Genomic DNA, 22,490 nt, shown 5'->3' with positions numbered 1-22,490 from the left:
TATCAATCATTTCCTCAGTCTGATGTTTGACTCAATAGAGTTACATGATTGGTTGTTAAAACATACCAAACCAAATGCTTCACTTGCTTGACGACGGCATGAGAACCTATACCGAAACGTCGCATCATAATATATTAATATATTCCAATAAGAAAAAGTAAGATACTTTAGGGATGGCAACTTCTTTATTTTATTATGATCGCGACGTTTCACTTGCTAACTTGACGCATGAGAACCTATACCAGAAAGTCGTCATCATAATATATTAATATATTCCAATAAGAAAAAGTAAGATACTTTAGGGATGACAACTTTTTATTTTATTATGATCGCGACGTTTCACTTGTAACGACGGCATGAGAACCTATACCGAAGCGTCGCATTATAATATATTAATATATTCCAATAAGAAAAGTAAGATACTTTAGGGATGACAACTTCTTTATTTTATTATGATCGCGACGTTTCACTTGTAATGACGACGGCATGAGAACCTATATCCTGAAACGTCGCATCATAATATATTAATATATTCCAATAAGAAAAGTAAGATACTTTAGGGATGACAACTTTTCTATTTTATTATGATCTTGACGTTTCACTAACCAACTTGACGGCATAAGAACTATACGAATGTCGCATCATAATATATTAATATATTCCAATAAGAAAAGTAAGATACTTTAGGGATGGCAAATTCTTTATTTTATTATGATCACGACGTTTCACTTGCTTGACGCACGGCATGAGAACCTATACCGAAACGTCGCATCATAATATATTAATATATTCCAATAAGAAAAGTAAAGATACTTTAGGGATGACAACTTTTTATTTTATTATGATCGACGTTTCCTATATACAACGGACGGCATGAGAACCTATACCGAAACGTCGCATTATAATATATTAATATATTCCAATAAGAAAAAGTAAGATACTTTAGGGATGACAACTTCTTTATTTTATTATGATCGCGGCGTTTCACTTGCTTGACGGCGGCATGAGAACCTATCTGAGAAACGTTGCATCATAATATATTAATATATTCCAATAAGAAAAGTAAGATACTTTAGGGATGACAACTTTTCTATTTTATTATGATGCGACGTTTCACTTGCTTGACGACGGCATAAGAACTATACCGGAATGTCGCATCATAATATATTAATATATTCCAATAACAAAAATAAGATACTTTAGGGATGACACCTTCTTTATTTTATTATGATCGCGGCGTTTCACTTGTAACGGCGGCATGAGAACCCTATACCCGAAACGTAGCATCATAATATATTAATATATTCCAATAAGAAAAGTAAGATACTTTAGGGATGACAACTTCTTTATTTTATTATGATGCGACGTTTCACTTGCTTGACGACGGCATGAGAACCTATACCGAAACGTCGCATCATAATATATTAATATATTCCAATAACAAAGGTAAGATACTTTAGGGATGACAACTTCTTTATTTTATTATGATGCGACGTTTCACTTGCTTGACGACGGCATGAGAACCTATACCGAAACGTCGCATCATAATATATTAATATATTCCAATAAGAAAAGTAAGATACTTTAGGGATGACAACTTTTCTATTTTATTATGATGCGACGTTTCACTTGCTTGACGACGGCATAAGAACTATACCGGAATGTCGCATCATAATATATTAATATATTCCAATAAGAAAAGTAAAATACTTTAGGGATGGCAACTTCTTTATTTTATTATGATCGCGACGTTTCACTTGCAACTGACGGCATGAGAACCTATACGAAACGTCGCATCATAATATATTAATATATTCCAATAAGAAAAGTAAGATGCTTTAGGGATGACAACTTCTTTATTTTATTATGATGCTTGACGTTTCACTTGCTTGACGACGGCATGAGAACCTATACCAAAACGTTGCATCATAATATATTAATATATTCCAATAAGAAAAAGTAAGATACTTTAGGGATGACAACTTTTCTATTTTATTATGATGCGATGTTTCACTTGTAGTCTTGATGGCATAAGAACTATACCCGAATGTGGCATCATAATATATTAATATATTCCAATAAGAAAAGTAAGATACTTTAGGGATGACAACTTTTCTATTTTATTATGATGCGACGTTTCACTTGCTTGACGACGGCATAAGAACCTATACCGAAACGTCGCATCATAATATATTAATATATTCCAATAAGAAAAATAAGATACTTTAGGGATGACACCTTCTTTATTTTTATTATGATCGACGTTTCACTTGGCAAACGTGGCATGAGAACCTATACCGAAACGTCGCATCATAATATATTAATATATTCCAATAAGAAAAGTAAGATACTTTAGGGATGACAACTTTTCTATTTTATTATGATGCGACGTTTCACTTGCTTGACGACGGCATAAGAACTATACCGGAATGTCGCATCATAATATATTAATATATTCCAATAAGAAAAGTAAAATACTTTAGGGATGGCAACTTCTTTATTTTATTATGATGCGACGTTTCACTTGCTTGACGACGGCATGAGAACCTATACCGAAACGTCGCATTATAATATATTAATATATTCCAATAAGAAAAGTAAGATACTTTAGGGATGACAACTTCTTTATTTTATTATGATCGCGACGTTTCACTTGCTTTGACGACGGCATGAGAACCTATACCGAAACGTTGCATCATAATATATCAATATATTCCAATAAGAAAAAGTAAGATACTTTAGGGATGACAACTTTTCTATTTTATTATGATGCGACGTTTCACTTGCTTGACGACGGCATAAGAACTATACCGGAATGTCGTGCATCATAATATATTAATATATTCCAATAAGAAAAGTAAGATACTTTAGGGATGACAACTTTTCTATTTTATTATGATCTTTTGACGTTTCACTTGCTTGGCGACGGCATAAGAACCTATACGAAGCGTTGAATCATAATATATTAATATATTCCAATAAGAAAAATAAGATACTTTAGGATGACACCTTCTTTATTTTATTATGATGCGACGTTTCACTTGCTTGACGACGGCATAAGAACCTATACCGAAACGTTGAATCATAATATATTAATATATTCCAATAAGAAAAGTAAGATACTTTAGGGATGACACCTTCTTTATTTTATTATGATGGGACGTTTCACTTGCTTGACGACGGCATGAGAACCTATACCGAAACGTCGCATCATAATATATTAATATATTCCAATAAGAAAAGTAAGATACTTTAGGGATGACAACTTTTTATTTTATTATGATCGACGTTTCACTTGCTTGGACAATGACGGCATGAGAACCTATACGAAACGTCGCATCATAATATATTAATATATTCCAATAAGAAAAGTAAGATACTTTAGGGATGACAACTTCTTTATTTTATTATGATGCGACGTTTCACTTGCATGACGGCGGCATGAGAACCTATACCCAAAGCGTCGCATCATAATATATTAATATATTCCAATAAGAAAAGTAAGATACTTTAGGGATGACAACTTTTCTATTTTATTATGATCTTGATCGTTTCACTTGCTTGACGACGGCATAAGAACTATACCGGAATGTCGCATCATAATATATTAATATATTCCAATAAGAAAAGTAAGATACTTTAGGGATGACAACTTTTCTATTTTATTATGATGCGACGTTTCACTTAGTTGACGACGGCATAAGAACCTATACCGAAACGTCGCATTATAATATATTAATATATTCCAATAAGAAAAATAAGATACTTTAGGGATGACACCTTCTTTATTTTATTATGATGCGACGTTTCACTTGCTTGACGACGGCATAAGAACCTATACCGAAACGTTGAATCATAATATATTAATATATTCCAATAAGAAAAGTAAGATACTTTAGGGATGACAACTTCTTTATTTTATTATGATGCGACGTTTCACTTGCTTGACGACGGCATGAGAACCTATACCGAAACGTCGCATCATAATATATTAATATATTCCAATAAGAAAGGTAAGATACTTTAGGGATGACAACTTTTTATTTTATTATGATGCGACGTTTCACTTGCTTGACGACGGCATGAGAACCTATACCGAAACGTCGCATCATAATATATTAAAGTTGTCATTCATAAAGCATCTTACTTTTCTTGGAATAAACTCGCTGGCCCCCCCTTCCTCACTCACTCAATTTCCGTTGAACATCTGAATTCTTCTTCAGCACAAGACTTTGCTGTGAACGTCGACACCACGAGCGGTTCATTCTACGTCGTTGTCCAGGGGAAAACCTGGTTGGAAAGTGGCCCCTACTTCTTCCGGGCGGATGGAGACATCTTCACCTTTGCCGATGGCTCGCTACAGCTGGTCAAGCACAGCCAGTCCAGTGGTGTGGACCTGATAGGTCAGTGGGACTCCAACAGCTTCGTGTATCAGGCAGGGTCCACTCAGATCGAGGCCAGCATTGTACAGTACAAACCAGATCCAAGCATATTCACCTACAACGATCCGGCCTTACCGTTCGTGTTGTTCAAACAGGTATGACACTACATAACATAGAGACAATTATTTCTTTATTTCAGGGTAACTACCCTATGACATATATACCATCTCTATCCGACATACTGACCCCAGCAGCAGTATCAAGACCTTGAAAGGATACGAACATCCAACCATTAAGCCAAAAATGTTCTAATATATACTCATGCCAACTCCCAGCCCCCAACCCCCGTCTCCAATTAAAAAAATTGAAGGGGGTGACAACCATTATTGGCATGAGTATATATCATCATCAGATTGCAATACGCTGCATGTTTAGGACACGTACATCAGAGGCATAAGAGTTGAATTCTGGAGTTTCAGGAGTTTCAGGACGATTCAATGCTACATCAATGCTTAGCCATAACTCGTGAACATTTCTGTGATTGTCACGTTGTAGAAGTTCATCACCGGCTCCAACAACACAGCTGCTGACACTGTCTCGGAGACGATTTCTGGCTTTCCAAGCATTGCATTAGAAGAGGTTGAGGTTCCAATGGGCTACCTGTACTTTGCAGGAAATCAGTTTGGTAGCCAGAGTATGCAAGCTAACCTGTAAGTTCGATGATGGGTGAAATAATATGTACAATGATACGGCATTACAACTACAAAAGCATAATGGTGCCACTTTGGTAAAGTTTATTTTCGAAAAATGTTCGAAACTCCTGAAATTTCTTGTTATTTCAAGTATTTATTAATATTTACTAAATTTAGATTATTTCTTGTCATTTCGGTTATATTTTCGTGATTTAGATTATTTTTTTAAGTGTAATGTCAAAACTCGAAAATTCGACAAAATACTCGAAATTACAAGAAAATATTCGTGTTTCATAGAAACTTGAATTAACGAAAAGAACATTGCAATTTTGACTTTGGAAGAAAACTTCAAATAACGAGGAAATCATTAAAATTATGAACGAATAATCAAAATTGTGGAAACATAATCGCAGTATTCAGAACAAACTAAGGAAGCACTTGAAATAACGAGATAGTTTGGCTTAAAAACATATTTTATACACGAAAGTGGTATAATTAGGCTTTCATACGCAAAAGAAACTCTAAACATATACATTATCATGCAATTATTTAAAACTGAATTCTGTTTTTCTGTCTGGTGTCCCCCGCCGTGATGTTGCTGGAATATTGCTAAAAGCGGCGTAAAACCTTACTCATTCACTCACTCACTCTGTTTTTCTGATTGTCGTTTACTATTTCGAAATGATGAAGCTGTGAGTATATTTCAGATGGGGCGACACAACATTTGACATTCTCTACGGCCACGGAAGCGGCCCACTAGCTTTGTTTGACAGATCTAAGACGGCGAACACCCTGATCATAGCTCCAGCAAGTGAGTTCATGGCATCATCACTCTATCACCAGAACAACCACAAAGGCATCAATAACGCTTTCTGGGGCATCATGGGAGGCGTGAACACTGTGCCAAAAGATTTTGAGACAAGTTACATCATGTTCTGCGGCAACCAAGGAATCAACAAAGTAAGCGCCATGCACCTATACTTTCATTGCCATTAATTTACCTTTCACTCTAAACAGGGTGGTGGGGTAGCCTAGTGGTTAATGCGTTCGCTCGTCACGCCGAAGACCCGGGTTCGATTCCCCATATGGGTACAATGTGTGAAGCCCATTTCTGGTGTTCCCCGCCATGATATTGCTGGAGTATCGCTAAAAGCGGCGTAAAACCAAACTCACTCAACTCTTAACACAAACTCGGACTTAACGCTGGTGGGCATTGCTGAAAGCAAACTGTTCACTCATTTTCTTTCCTCTTAAAATTTGCCCCATAAAAATATTTTTCAAACGACTAACATTATTCTCCATGTAAGATCTACTAAGAATTCTGTTGTTGTGAATGAATGAATATTTTTGATGTATGTAGGCCTTTGTCAGCTGGGGAGAAATACTCCAGACGTGGTATGGGCATAAGGAAGAATTTGTCAAATCTGATATGACAATCAACTATCTAGGATACTGGACTGACAATGGTAAGTGCATGTTTATCAACAAACAGACATCTGTTACAACTCTTCGATATCTAAAACAGGAATAATAACAGCCATGTTTATGTGTTTACTTCACCTTGAAAGACACGAGGGTGAGATCATATTTATCATCCAACATAATTCATCATCCTCTATATTCAACAGTAATAACCTGTGTCTGACGCATGTTCATGTCGAATATTATAACAGCGTTACTGTCAGAGGTTAGGGATGTCATTTGATTGTGATGCCATGTTAATTGATGATGTAACAATGGTCTGCATAGCATTGTGATGACGAATACTTCTGATATAGACCACTCAAAACCAATCCATGTTTGGAAATAATCGAAGCTGTTTGGCATTTGTGTTTGGAATTAGGGATAATTCTTGCAAATACGCCAGTCTTATAATCATACCTGTGCATGTCGGACATCCATTTTCACAGGTGCATATTACAACCACAAGTCAGAGAAAGGAAAAAACTACCAGGACACTGTTTTGGATGTTGTCAGTTACATCCAGCAAATTGGGCTTCCAGTCAGGTATGTTAACAAACCCTGCACTGATATTTGTAGGACTTCAAAATAGATATTGAATATCATATCGAATATTATAAAATGAAAAACCGAAATGTTTTTGACCGTTTCTTTTGCAAAATAGGAATATATTTTACAATGAGAGAAAATTTAGATTCTAATACACATACAAAATAAAAGATCAGAAATGAAGGTGCACTCTGAGATTACACAGGTCACAAACTATATCATTCCGAAACTATCAAAACAAGGGCTGGCAGTCCAAATTTACTGTACACATCAATTAACAGCCAGCAATTGTTGATTTAAATTGATACTTTGTAAATAATATCTGGGCTTTAAGTCTTTATTGTCTATTTTCCAGATATTTCCAGTATGACGATTGGTGGTACTACGTTGATTCTCATCACGCCATCATGCAATGGGAACCCAGGCCTGACGTGTTTCCCAACGGATTGGAGTACGTTAAGGAAATCGCACTTCCCGTTGTTGAGAAACCACTGAATAACAGTGGTAAAAAAAGGTTGCATGACAAAGTGTATAAGACATCATTGCTTAATAGGAATATGTAAGATATTGTGGAATGACAGAAAACAAAGCATGACATGATAGGAATGTGTAAGATAGCGTGGAATGACAGAAAACAAAGCATGGCATGGTAGGAATGTGTAAGATATTGTGGCATGACAGAAAACAAAGCATTGCTTGATAGGAACGTGTAAGATAGCGTGGCATGACAGAAAACAAAGCATGACATGATAGGAATGTGTAAGATAGCGTGGAATGACAGAAATCAAAGCATGACATGATAGGAATGTGTAAGATAGCGTGGAATGACAGAAAACAAAGCATTGCAAGATAGGAATATGTAAGATAGCGTGGCATCACAGAAAACAAAGCAGGGCTTGATAGGAATGTGTACGATAGCGTGGCATGACAGAGAACAAAGCATGGCTTGATAGGAATGTGTACGATAGCGTGGCATGACAGAAAACAAAGCATTGCATGATAGGAATGTGTAAGATAGCGTGGAATAACAGAAAACAAAGCATTGCATGATAGGAATGTGTAAGTAGCGTGGAATGACAGAAGACAAAGCATGGCATGACCGTACAAGAGAGCACATGTATCAAAGAAAGAAGAGTATCGCATGACAGGAATGTACCAGATAACACTTCATAGCGGTTGCCAAGTTAATTCATTTGAAGCTTTAATGCAACATGTTTATGGACAATATATATTCATGCGCTCACTAAATTCAAGAGGAATGTTACTGTGAGCAAATATGTCAAGATGATATGTCATTATCTCCTAAGTTAATCATTTTTGGATAAAAGATTATTAATGTTTAATTATGTAACAAATGTTTCCTGAAACGTTTTGTTGAAATCGACCACAGGTAAGGTTAACGTATACATTTAGTGTCATAACAATAAGTACATGCCATACCGGTGATGAACACGCTTGTCTGAACAAAGTCACATTGCCTTTATTTACATTATTTTTTGTTTGATATTCAGGTGGCTGTACAACAAGACTAGCCTGCCTGTTCTGGCTCACAGCAAGTTTTGGTAGGTTCCAGTCTCATCCAAACATTTGTCATCTAAAATATACGCGCACGTGCACATTGAGAGAAACGACATTGATTCACTTGTGAGCTCTCCAGGTGTTGGTGAAGCCATGAACATTTTAATTTTTCAATTTGATTCATGCAAGATTTTTGACTGATTGAGAGTTATTTTACGCCACAGTCGGATGTCCTGGGAATTGGTTATTGGATCTTGTTTGATGATTGGAGCATTACAACCGACATGTTTAAATATTCAGTTTGCGTCATTTTGGTGTTATTTTTTCAATGTTTCGTTCTGTAAAACCAATCGAGAATCATGCTCAGGGTAAATCTGAGATTCAAATCCATGAACTCGGTGAAGGTATTCAGATGCAGACCTCGACCACTTGAGAAGAAGGATGAGTCATGTTTGCCCTAAGGGAAGTTGAAATTTTGAACCTTTTTACTTCTTTTGCCAGGTCATCTAATAATACATATGCCAAGAAGAATGGAGGCGCTTACAACTTCATTATTGATGGGGAAAAAGCACTGCCAACTGATGAGGTGAGCACATTTTCCCGTTTCTTTATTGTTTAAAAGCTCAATACATAAATACTCCCGAATGTCAAAACAATCTAGTCATTGATACACTCTGAGCATGGTCAACACAGTCGGGACCCTATGACATGCATCCGGGCATATCAATAAACCTGACCATCCCAATGATTTTGTCTGGTACAACAATCATAGTCTGCTGGGGACATGTTCCATATAGGAATAACATTGTGGTTCCTACAAGCACTCTTAAAACAAATATTGTTTTAACAGAGAAAACCATATATTGATGCTATGTGTTCGTGTCACGGATAACTAATCATATTGTTCTTTCAGCGATTTTGGCAAGATCTTATGTCTTCTGCGCGCCAGTGGGGGCTGGTTGTTTTCGAAGAGGTAAAACTACCCTTTCAGACAGTTGTATGTTTATTCTGAGGTAGTACAGCTGAGAAATAATTAGTAAAAAAAGAAAAGTCTTCCTTAATTGAAAATGACTATAATACAATGCTGACTAATGAGTTCCAGCCGTTACTGTTACAGGATATTCCTACTCGTAGATCTCAGAAAAGTCTTCGAAGAAACATATTTTCCTGTTTCAGGACTCTTTAGACGCGCAGTTTGACAAAGTGACGCAGCTTCATACTGACGTTAACTTGGGCAGGCAGTGGTTGATGGAGATGGGCAAAGCAGCTGCCAATAATGGCTTGAGAATCCAATATTGCATGACGTATCCCCGCCACGCTCTCCAGTCACTGGAAATACCTGTAGTAACACAGGTGGGTGAGCAACATTGTCATTCAGTGAAACCAAAATGATAAGATAAAAACCATGTATGAAACACACCCTGTACTGGAGCTACTCATTTTTGTCCTGTTTGAAACCTGCATATAAAGTATCAATGTCACCTTCTCGGCAATATGTGTCAAGAAGGCTTGTGTGTTTTCTGATTTTTGACCGTGTAAATACAGGTAACGCGTGGCCATTTCTAGAGGACCGAAAGTAACCTTAGATCAATTCGTTCTTCATGACTAAGGTATCTATCTTTAAAAAATATACATAGGTATGCTTTTTATGTTTTATTTTAGTTTTGACGTATTTTATTCACAAAGTCAAAGATCAAGGACAAGTTCTCCAAGAATATTTATAATAACAGATGTCAGTGCAATCAATCGCTGTGTACAATGATATAAGCCTATTCATATATAACCAATGAGTATCGATAAACCTATGGCAACCATAACCAGTGTGTTAATATCCATATTTCACATTGCTCAAGTGGGCACACGTGAGACATATTAAGCATGTCAACTTCATTGTTAAGCCAAAATATGAAGTTGCCTTGTGTTCCTAAATCCCTAGATTCACTTCACACCATGAGCTTTTATTTTATACCCTTTAATTACTCACATTAGTATTTCCAACAATTTTCGGCAAAAATGTTGCTCCAGTTGAGCTAGAATCAGCTCATAATAGAAATGGTTATAGACTGTGACTCCATGAGTACGTTCAGTCGAACGGCGTATAGCGAGCTAAGGGCACAGCGGTTTAACATAAGTTCCATCTAACCCTAGTAATGTGATGCCTCACCGCGCAACTGCTCACTACCTTAGAGGAAGTATTTCATTCTGCTGCACTGAATGAGTATTCACTTTTTCAGGCAAGGGCAAGCAGAGATTATCATCCCGGCAGTGACCACTGGAAGATTGGCTTGACATCAATGTTGGCTTGGGCAATTGGTTTAGCTCCGTATAAGGACAATTTCTGGACAACTTCAAATCAAACAGGCAACTCATACAGTAAGGAAACATTTTCGAACAAATCCACACGGATCAACCACATAGTTAATGGCTAATTTCCTATTTAATGCGGTACTGTTCCATAGTACTGAGCTAGGTTTGCTAGATTTGGAACTGTCACATTACGTTTATCCAGATGTATGGAATTATCGCCTAATATTGATTGAGTTTAGTTTTACGCAATATTCCAGCAATATCACGGCGGGGCAAACAGAAAATGGGCTTCAGACACAGTGCCTATATGGGGAATCGAACCCGGGTCGCCTTAACCACTAGGCTACCCCACCACCCTATTGCCTTATGTCTGAAAGGGTAGAATGATGGGTTTCATGAAGTATTATTATTATTATTATAGTCCATTTGCACCGCGCTATTTCCATTCATAGTAAATGCTCAAAGCGCACAGAATTAAAAACATAGTCACTTGATATGAAACTAGTCATCTGGATATGACATTCTGAAGAGATGAGTTTTGAGACTTCGTTTGAAGTCATGTAGATTTGAACAGTTTTTCAAACATTCAGGCAGTTCGTTCCATGTCTTTGCGGCAGCATACTTGAAGGTTCTCTTCCCGTAGCTGGACGTTCTCACTGGAGGGCTCACGAGCAGTGACTTGGATTCGCAAAACATAGTTGTGGGCAATGGTTGAAATGCATCAGCACGTGGGAATATATTTCCATCATTACTGAAATATCGTGAAACTATTCACTTAACTTAGTAGATGTATGTGTGTATACAGAAGGATGGTGTACGTATAGTTGTGTCACATTTTCACTACTTTCTGGGATGTTTACTGAAATGAGAGATGAAACACTGACAAGTCTTTGTTTACTGGAAAGTACTATTTCCAGAGACAAAACTAAATGCACTTCAGGTTCAATTTTCAAGAAATTTGTAATTTGCATTTGTAAGTTTTACAAATCTAAACTCAATCTAACACACTTAGTAATAATCATTGTGTTGAAGTTGAAGGTACCTACGTTTAAATTTCGAGTTATCCATAGTTCGACACAACTGAAAAGTAAACGGATAAATTACGATTGCGAATGGACTAAACTTTTACTTCGAAACAACACTCGGTTCGACACATTAAAGTTCGACACAGCGGTGTTTGTCTGTATTCTATGTTTATATTTGCTACGCCGCTGATTAAGTGTTATATTTTGTTCCAGACGGGTCGGAACCAAACACAGCGCTGAATGCAGTTGTCGCTACTCTCAGCACGGGTCCTGTCGGTATAAGTGATATGGTCGGCGGGTCGAACAAAACATTAATCATGAGGTAAATACTTACTTTAGTTTCCAAAGCTTGTCAGTGTAGAGACACCAAACCTCACACAAGGCTTGGTGAATAAGGTTTGTTGAATGAATCTTGTGTAACGCCGCAATGAACAGTGATTTCAGTCACATGAACTCTACGTGTTCGAGGAGTGTTGTATATGTTAAGGAATATGTCGCAATATTCTACTGTTACCATAGGAATTGGACCAGGGACACCAGACTGTAATGATTATAGTCCAGTAGAAATTGTATGAAACCCGGACATTTAGTATAACAAGCACATTTTATGACTAAATGAACCCAAATAGGGTACTTGTTCACCATGGAAAAGCCAACCAAAATCAACCTTGGGGAAATTGTCATTTTGGGGCAAAATCCTAAAAAAGGATGAGAAAATTGTTAAATATTTTTGAAAAGAATTCTATTTAGTATAACAAGCACATTTTATGACTAAATGAACCCAAATAGGGTACTTGTTCACCATGGAAAACCCAACCAAAATCAACCTTGGGGAAATTGTCATTTTGGGGCAAAATCCTAAAAAAAGATGAGAAAATACATAAATAATGTCCTAAAATTGTACTCAATCACATCTTGATTTTATAACAGTTACCACAACTTTTGTATATTTCACCCAAGCAACTAAATCAATGATTTCTAAATGTGTTTGCAGATCTGTCAATGAGGACGGACTTATTCTGAAACCATCTCGTCCTGCTACCGCCATAGACAATAGGATTCGAAGAGTAAGTTCAATTTTACAGAAACATATATCTCGAGAGCTCTACGCGTTTGTCTGAAATGTAAAAAACATGGTCTTACTTTTCAGATTGCCTTTGGAGACTTTGAAGGACCAGACGGAGAGGTATGGTCCACATATTCAGATTTCGGAGGACAGAACAAGTATGGTATCATCCTTGCCGCAGAGCTAAATGGTGACTACTCGATAACGCCCGACACTGCTGGCTACAAGGGAGTAAGTTGACACAGTGTTTTGTTCCGTTTACAAACGTTAACACAGAGACTTGGCTAGAGAGTGGAAAGTCGGTGGTGGTGAATGCAAAACCACCCTGTCAAGAAATAGTCGTAAGAATTTTACGTTTGTTGGTCAAAAGTAGTATAGAAACCCCGTTCAGTCAAGGCTCGTGGGTGTTGCAACAATAAGCTTTCTTATTGAAAGTGTTGCCTTGAAAGGACGTAGGATTGGGTTGAACCTACCTTCTTGGTACATTGCTTGCAGTCGTTCAAAAACAACTTGGTTGCCTTCTTATGTGTTTTCATGGTCATAAACACTCTGATAATATGTCAAGGCAGAACCACAGTACTAGAGCTATACTGCAGTTAGGTAATGGTCGATCTTTATGTGCCAATTTTTGGTCTCTCTTTCAGTTCCCAAGTTCCATGATCTTCCCTTACAACAACGCTAGCGAGATCCAGCCTCTGACAGACGCTAAACCCCTCACCATGAGTGGCTGCACCACTGTGGACTTTTGTCTATTCTATGTCTCGCCTATCCTGAAGGTTCAGGGGTACGTATGTCAAAAACAGTTCAACACCGTTGTGTCGAACGTTGAAGTGCCGAACTTACAGTTCGACAGTCATGAAATATTTCAATTTCAGAAACTGAACCACCTTTTAAAATGAGGTACTATAATCAATGAAAGTGATATGCCCGAGTGCTTTAACGTTATAATAGTTGAGGGCGAAAGTGTGCTTTATTACACTATACATGGTGGTAGAGCAAACTGTATTTCTTTTCTAAGATGCCAAATTTAATACTTTCTAAGGATAATTACGATTAATTTAAGGCAGAAAACAAACGACGGGGTCGGTGGCCTAAATTAAGAATCCTCGCACAGGGCTAACTGGCGCGCTGTTCTATTGATGTGTCTGCCCCCCTACGTTAAGACGAATGTTACCAGAAAAAAACAAATGATAACAGTTTGATGACGGTTTACTTTCGGATTAAATATCTTCTCGGAATTATTTTAATTACATCTGTCATTAACGTAAACCATATGGGGCAATATGAACGTCGCATTTCTACTACCAACGTAAGTTTAGATCAGTACATCCAGATGAAGCTGAGTAGTCGAGCGACATTCCACGATTGCATTGTGGGAATGTAAACATTGCGAACGTTACCGTGTCGCTGAAAACTTGTGAGTCGAATTGACACATTTTAACCGTCGTAAAACATAAACGTAATGTTTCCACCAGTGATGTTAGCTGCGTGAAGCAACTGAAAACCAAGAAACGGAATGCAACGGAGTTTTTTACTGTAGGAGACCGTACGAGGCGATGACAACTGACATGCATCGCTTACATTGTGACGTAATGTAAAATGGTTCGATTACGAGGGGGCACACTAGAATGGCGCAGTGACGGGTTAACGTCATTCAATTGTTACGTCATCAAAAAACTATACCTTTATTGTTTGATAAATGTTTTTTTTTCGATTGTTCTAACCGCTAGGCATCGTAGAATGCTTCATGTTAAATTCTTTTCAGTTTAGGGGTAACAAAGTCAACAAAAAAATTTGGACGACAACGATTTTATTATACTGCACTGGTGACGTTTCAGTATAGATCCATATACCGCAGTCAGACAAACCTGACTAATGACATGGAACAGAATTATCTAGAGTAGGTGGAGGATTAATAGTAACAAAATAAATATCATAACGTAATACATAGGGGTGAGAACCTGAGCAGGGTAACGAACAACAAAAGGATTACATTTGAACATGATGGACATTGGAACACACGATGAAAAAGTGAGTGAGTGAGTTACAATTTATAGTCACGTCGACAATATTTCAGCCACATCGTGACTAAAAACAATTTATAATTTTTGAATAATAAATAAAGGCAATTTATAAAACTAGAACTAAAAAAGAACTAGACTATCACATATTTCAATTCAAAACTAAGTTAAATCTAAACCATATAACTGTAGATTACAATACGATATAAAAAAGGCTCTAGATTGCCAACAACCGAAGGTTGGTAACCATACTAAAGACTAAACTTACAAAACATTTACTTCCTGCATGGACCCTAGCTGGATTTACACCTTCCCTTCAGATGTTAGCAAGTTTTCGCAATCTAGCCATAAATTAAAATAACATATACACTGCGATTAAAAATAGTATTAAGTTTAATTTTACTTTAATTGTTTCGGGACTTACGTACCCTCTCAGGAGGACAAAGTTTTACAGTAGATTAACCCCTTCGAGGATACGATGAAAAAGCCAAACAAACTAGAATAAATTAGTTATGTGGGATAATTTGGAAAGAACTACAATTGGATGAGTTAATTGGAGGCTGAAATAGCTTTGAAATCCGTTGATGGAAGGCGTGAAGTAAAACTCAAACATTTCTTTAACTATATAGTATTTGCACGGTTATTTGACATTTGGTCGATAACAATATATTTAAAACGACTAACAGAGTCCATTCAAAACTCTCATCTCCAATGAAATATAGAAAGTTACCCTTTTCCGGAAAATTAATAAGAGCACAACGGAACGTGTTATTTACCGCACTGAAAATAGCTCCTGTTGCCGTTTCTTTCTGAAGTACGACCTGCAGAATAGATAGACGAGAGCCTCCCTGAATGGCTGGTAGGTGGCGGTGTAGATGAAGACATTCCACAGGCTGTTGGATAGGAGCGACGTCATAATCATCCGAACTAGGAGAGTCGGTACATTGTCTTTACCAGACACATAATTTGAAATAATACCTATTGTGAATGGTACGTACGAAATGCAGAAAACGCTTGTTGACATCACACACATCAATGGAAATTTGACCTCTGGTTGATTGTTGACGCCTTCAGGGCGTACTTGTTTCTTACCCACTCGCTTCCTGAAGAAAATGAGCACGAGACAGATGACGATCATAGATAGCGTGATGATAGGAAATCCAACGGATGCCATGAGATTCGGCACGGTATCGAAGTCTACAATACAAACGGCAGAATCTTCACGGAAGTAGAAGTCCCCATCGGGTACAGTTATCAGAACGACTCGTAGTAAACTGAGGAAAATGGAGATGGTCACTCCTTGGACGAAGCGCTTTTTCGTAACAATGTGGAAGTATTTCAACGGCCAGCACACAGCAATGCATCGTTCCATGATGGTCAATGCAACGTTGAAGACCGTTTGACCTAATATAAAGGTCAATACACAAGACGCCAGACTGACCATTGTATCAGAGTAGGCAAATCGGTTCAGGAAAGCAGAGGGGACGATGAAAACCAGAATATACAGACCCATGAAGAAATCAAAGATGGCCATCCAAGTGACGGTCCACAATGTTGGCAAATGAAGCTCCTTTGTCTTTGCGACGACGAGCACGACGATTCCGTTGGCGGACATGACCAGCAAGGATACAATAAGATAAATAACAGCAAGGGGGAATAAACCGTCATGCGTATGTGTTTCAGAATCCGGAGTGGCTGTTGAGTTCATTATTCTTAAGGGAAGCTTGTGCCAGAGTCTTCAGGATATGTCTCAATCTGACAGAGAGAGTCTGATGCAGTGCATATGCATGAATGATGTCTCCATATATAGTCTATGGTGCTAAGTTGATCATGTAAGACCCAATGTGAACTAATAAACATTATTAGATGAACGTAAGTTATTGTCGTGTTCATGAGGTGTTCATGAGGCTACTGGATGTGATAATGGAGATTAACCTGTTTAATAGAACACCTGTATTGATGTGTTGACACACACGCGCAGGCATATCAACACCTTACCTTCATATAGAATTGATTGAAATCGACGCCCCCATCGAAGACACGAATATTGACTATCGACATCCTGTGCGTTAAGCCAAGCCTGAAGTAAAAAGAATGTCAAAATCAAAATATAATATTTCTCTTGTTTGCTTGACATCATTAAATGCAACTGTGCATCAAACATGGGCAGCTGGAACCGATATGTGAAAAGCAAACGTTTTGGTTTTTTTCTCCATTTTGCTTACCTTTATCAAATACAGCTGTACATGTATGTTGCCAAACACGGGCAACTGCCTCCGATATATTAGTGAGAAACATGGACTACGATCTATATATACTCAGTAGAATTAAAAACTTCACACTCATGTATTTGTAAAGAATGTGTTGAAATTTGTTAAGTGACAGTTGTCATGAATATTGACGGTAAAGACATTGTCAAAGACGACATGCCGCACGTCAACTCCCACGTGCACCATTCTGTAGCACATGCAAACGAGTTTTGGACGAAAAATGTGTTTACACGTGTCACGTGACAACATGAGACACGTGTTTTTCTGCTCACTTGCGCACGGTAGAGTGACAAACCAGGAAAACGGGTTCAAATAAGAATTGATACTGTGAATTTCAGTGCGACGACTGGCAGTTGTTCAGCGTGAACGTGCCTTGGCATGCTGTACACGGGTACGACCGTAGCTGACGTTGCAATGGTGATGGGATGCAGTCGCCAGACAATCCATAATCTACGGACACGGTTGCAATTAACGGGCTCCACAGCTGACCGTCACCGTCCTCGTGGACCACGTGTGACGTCACAAACAGAAGACCGCTATATTGTGTAACGTGACCTTCGCAATCGATTTGTCATAGCAGCACCCGCCAGAAATGAAGTGTTCCAAGGTCGTGTGCCTGCGTAAATCATACGTAATCGCCTGCGAGCCGCACACCTTCTTGTACGGCTACCATATCGTGGACCCGTTTTGACAGCCTTACACCGACGTCAACGGCAGCTGCGGGCACTTGATATAGACTCAGAGGCAGTGGAAGATACAAATGCAGCTGTTTTTATGTTTTATTTTTCTACATATTATCTGTCAACCTCAAGCAAATTGGTTTTGCTACGTTCCAGCCTTACGATCCCCATTTTGTTTGAAATTTTATCATGGTACCCCCCTCAAGCGCAAAATCTGCAATAAATCCACCACAAACTTCAGGTAACAAAACATGCAAGAAACATTTTGTGTGTTTGAGATAGGTAGACGTCCGCTAGAATCAAACTTAGATATTAAAGTGCATAAAAAAGCAATTTGAAAGTACAATCGCTTGTTAAAGTGATTTCCCTTCATGTTTACTGAAACAGCTTGTTTTGGAGACACTACCCACCCCCTTTCAGACGACGAAATAAGGACATAACGTATTCTAATGTTTTAACTTTTTCACACATGATGCTAAAGGTTCAAAGTAAATACTGAATGGTCACACAAGTGTCAACTCTCAGTATATTGTAAACAGGGCCAGTTTGAATATCTGGAGAATAAAATGGGGGCGTCCTTAAAAGAAACAGCCCCCGACAAAATATGAATCAAGCAATCCAAAGCTTTGACTCTTGATTATGACGGGAAGTCATCCAATACTATACTAACATATTTTATATGTCATTATCTGAGGGCATACCATTATCCAAGAAACTAAAATGGTAGCTGTTCAAACATTGGACATCATGGTAATTGTAGATGGTACAGGCTTACCATTCCTTTTGGAACCAACAAGCACGAGTTAAGGCTTTTGAACTCTGTACAGAATAGTCGACAGATTTCTAATTCGGATTTATTCTTTCAGAAAGCAGGTGCTCATTCAGGGTGAGTTAAGCAAGTGGGTTCCGATGTCCCCGCAGAGAGTAACTGACATCAGCATCGGTGACGACATCATCATCAGCCTGACTGGTGCAGCTGCAGAATCTGTCACCTTCTGGTTCAATGTGAATGGAGTGTCCTCCCCTGTGATGTGCGACCTCGGACCAGGCGGCATTGCTTCTCTCAGCTTTAATGACCAAACATGCCGCTGAGAATGAAACCATGTCAGAAATACTTTTTAACATTTACGGTTCAACAAACCATATCTAAAACCTACAATCAGATAATAGAATTAGCATAGTTAAAATATACAAGTATTTGCCCGACCGTGGATTATAAAGGCAAACAAAACGTTGAAGATCCTTTAGTGATGAAAGTGAAAAACCGATATGATATGATTCAATGTCACCAACGCATCAAATCGTTGTCATAAAATTTTCAAATGGGCACTGAAAGAAAATCTAAGTTTCTTGCCTTGGCAATTATTAAAAAATCCGTAATTCTTTGTTGGCTTTTATTTGGCACTGTAGCCACTTCCACGCGTCGAATGATTTCCTGTTCAAGATTTTATATATAAGTAGGTTTTGGTTTTATTGTATTTGGAATCATGCTTATTCGGAATTTGTCACATGTATGTAATATTAAAAATCAATCTCTTATTTATGTCTTCTAACATTACATATGATGGTGAAACCTGTTGAAACTACTGAGAGAGTTTGTGTCTACCTAGACCTGAATCTGGGGAAATCTAAACTTGCTTCGTTTAGGGCTTTAGCACTACAGGGAAGGCTAGGCTGTAGGGAAAATAATGTGGTTCAGGGACTGTGAGACAGACTAGTGTCTACCTTGCGTATTACACTTATTACAAACACCGTCATGATGACTGTATCCTGATCTCTAATTGTGTTTTTTGTTATATAGTTTTTTCCGCAAAACAACCACATAGTTCAATCCGTCAAAACTTTACATACAAATCAGAGATCTTGGTTATAAACATGTTATGTGTATTTCTTGTAAGTACATATGCTAAGTCTGACTTGCAACAGATGAAACATATAAAACTGAATCAGCAAATTTGCATCTGATAGTAAGATTAACGATACCTTTCTCTAACAAAAGACTCTGAGTACGAAGTTGTTCAATGAATATGCAGAACTACGCAAGTGTGGCAAAAATAGAAATATTATTTGGCCGCACAAGAGACACGAATAGCCTATTGATGTAAGTAATTAAACTACGTTTTGGTGCTTCGTATTTTAAAAATTGTAATAGACTGGTGCAGCTGCAGAATCCGTCCTCTTCTGGTTCAATGTGAATGGACTGTCTTCTCATGTGATCTGCAACCTCGGACCAGGCGACATTGCTACTCTCAGCTTTCATCAACAAACATGCCGCTGAGAATAAAACTACTTTTTAAAATTTACTGTTCGACCATCCAGACCTAAATCCTACAATCAGAAAATAGAATTAGTAGATATAAGACAAGTATACGAATGGCAACTTCTTATTTATTGTATAACACAACGTTTCTGGACCACTGCTTACCCCTTTTTCCGGTGATTAAAGACAAGTGTGGAAAACATGTTGTATAGACCAGATTTACAGGAAGCCAGAGATGTACATGTATAGACAATCAATCAGCACAGATAATACAGCAGTTATAAAAACAATGGTTATTGGGATAAGGTTAAGCCAGTTGACACAAACAATGAAGATAAGGATATGTGAACACAGCAGAGTGATATGCAGCTAATTAAGTGACAATTAGATATACAGGGGGTGAGGTGAAGTGAAATTGGGTTTTACGTCGTGTTTGAGAACATTTCGCTCATATGACGACGTGCATGCGTGTGTATGTGTATGTGCGGCTGCTTGTACTAGCCCAGACTTAAGCTGGTTTTATAGTGCTAGCCCACTGAGATACCATGCCGCAATGAAGCAAGAATACCCCACTCAGACACATTATACTGACTCCGAGCCGACCAGTCCTTGTTGTACCCATTAATGCCGAGCGCCAGGCAGGGACCAACAAGTACCATATTTTAACGTCTTTTGGTATGACGCGGTCGGGGATCGAACCCGCGACCTTCCGCTCTCCGGGCGGACGCTCAAACCACTACACCACGGAGGCGGTCAGTAAAGCCAGTTGACACAAACAATGAGGATAATGGGAGATGTGAACACAGCAGAGTGATATACAGCTAAATAAGTGACATTTAGATATACAGGAAGCCAGATATATACATGTATTAGTATAGTTAGCATTTGCCCGACCATGGATAATAAATATGTTCATATTCAAATTTATACATGAATACATTATCAGTGATGAGTGTGGCTATTATTGTCTGAAGCAATCCCCAAGTGAAGAGAAACGTTAGCACATATACATATCAAACAACAGCAAAATACTAACGCAACATTCTGCACATGAAGCATCAGCGCTCATTTTCCTCCGCTAGAACGACCAACCTAATCAGCTTAAATCTTAAGCCACATACATATGATAGATACATAGATAGATATTCTTTATTTCCTCCATAAAATGAAGATTACATTTGTATGGTAAACAACAGTACACAAAATCGCCAGTCGAATTAATGATATATTTCGAAATATGTTATTCGTGTTATTAAATATTATAATTTCTGAATTTGTATATGTTGAAACCAGTTGGAATTATTAAGTGTGTTGTTTGAATCTACTTGTACGCGAAATCACACGAATCAATAAATATCACACTTCAGACAAACACGTATATTCTGGTTTTATCAAATCAGCAAACATCACGTGTCTTTTCCCGTAAATGATATATTCACATTGCTTTAAACTGTGTTTGACATTGCTTTAAATATTGCTTTTGTTTGTTTGTTTTTTGTTCCGCAACATTCACATTAAACATTCTGTCAAACCAGTGATTGATAAGATAAGAAAACTCCCGACCCGAGCTCCTTGATACGTTAATCAGAGTCCCAGCGGGGGTTCACATAGTATTCGGAGGGGCGGTGGGGTAGCCTAGTGGTTAAAGCGTTGGCTCGTCACGCTGAAGACCCGGGTTCGAATCCCCACATGGGTACAATGTGTGAAGCTCATTTCTGGTGTCCCCCGCCGTGATGTTGCTGGAATATTGCTAAAAGCGGCGTAAAACCAAACTCAGTCCTTCAGTCAGTAGTATTCGGAGCGCTATGTGTCGCTATAAACCATGACACCTGACCACACCGAGCTCCTTCAAACGACAGACATCAGTTGCTGGGGAACCTTACAGAACAAGTCACCTATTCAGAAATACCCTTCTTTTGCTTTACGGGGCGGTGGGGTAGCCTAATGGTTAAAGCATTGGCTCGTCACGCCGAAGACCCGGGTTCGAATCCCCACATGGGTACAATGTGTGAAGCTCATTTCTGGTGTCCCCCGCCGTGATGTTGCTGGAATATTGCTAAAAGCGGCGTAAAACCAACCTCAGTCAGTCAGTCAGTCAGTCAGTCAGTCAGTCAGTCAGTCAGTCAGTCAGTCAGTCAGTCAGTCAGTCAGTCAGTCACTCAGTCAGTCAGTCAGTCAGTCAGTCAGTCAGTCAGTCACTCAGTCAGTCAGTCAGTCAGTCACTCAGTCAGTCAGTCAGTCAGTCAATCACTCAGTCAG

At 38.2% G+C, this 22,490-nt stretch overlaps 1 protein-coding gene across 1 annotated transcript; it reads left to right on the top strand.

Annotated features, from left to right (window-relative positions):
* Positions 1-4,223: 4,223 nt before the first annotated feature.
* On the top strand, positions 4,224-19,510 carry LOC124257784 (the record flags this gene model as incomplete). The annotated part of the gene is made up of 16 exons (XM_046691924.1): positions 4,224-4,537; positions 4,938-5,092; positions 5,782-6,034; positions 6,435-6,540; positions 6,985-7,081; positions 7,440-7,535; positions 8,596-8,646; positions 9,104-9,188; positions 9,516-9,575; positions 9,779-9,955; positions 10,837-10,975; positions 12,148-12,256; positions 12,929-13,001; positions 13,085-13,231; positions 13,645-13,784; positions 18,838-19,510. Coding segments are annotated over 16 exons (2,228 nt in total), but the record flags the coding sequence as incomplete, so codon positions are not given.
* Between the last annotated feature and the right edge of the window lie 2,980 nt (positions 19,511-22,490).

Source organism: Haliotis rubra, unplaced genomic scaffold (genome assembly GCF_003918875.1).
Source record: "Haliotis rubra isolate DU_JTF1 unplaced genomic scaffold, ASM391887v1 Scf672, whole genome shotgun sequence".
In the NCBI taxonomy this organism is placed as follows: Eukaryota; Metazoa; Mollusca; class Gastropoda; order Lepetellida; family Haliotidae; genus Haliotis; species Haliotis rubra.
This window is presented reverse-complemented; position numbering and strand designations above follow the sequence as displayed.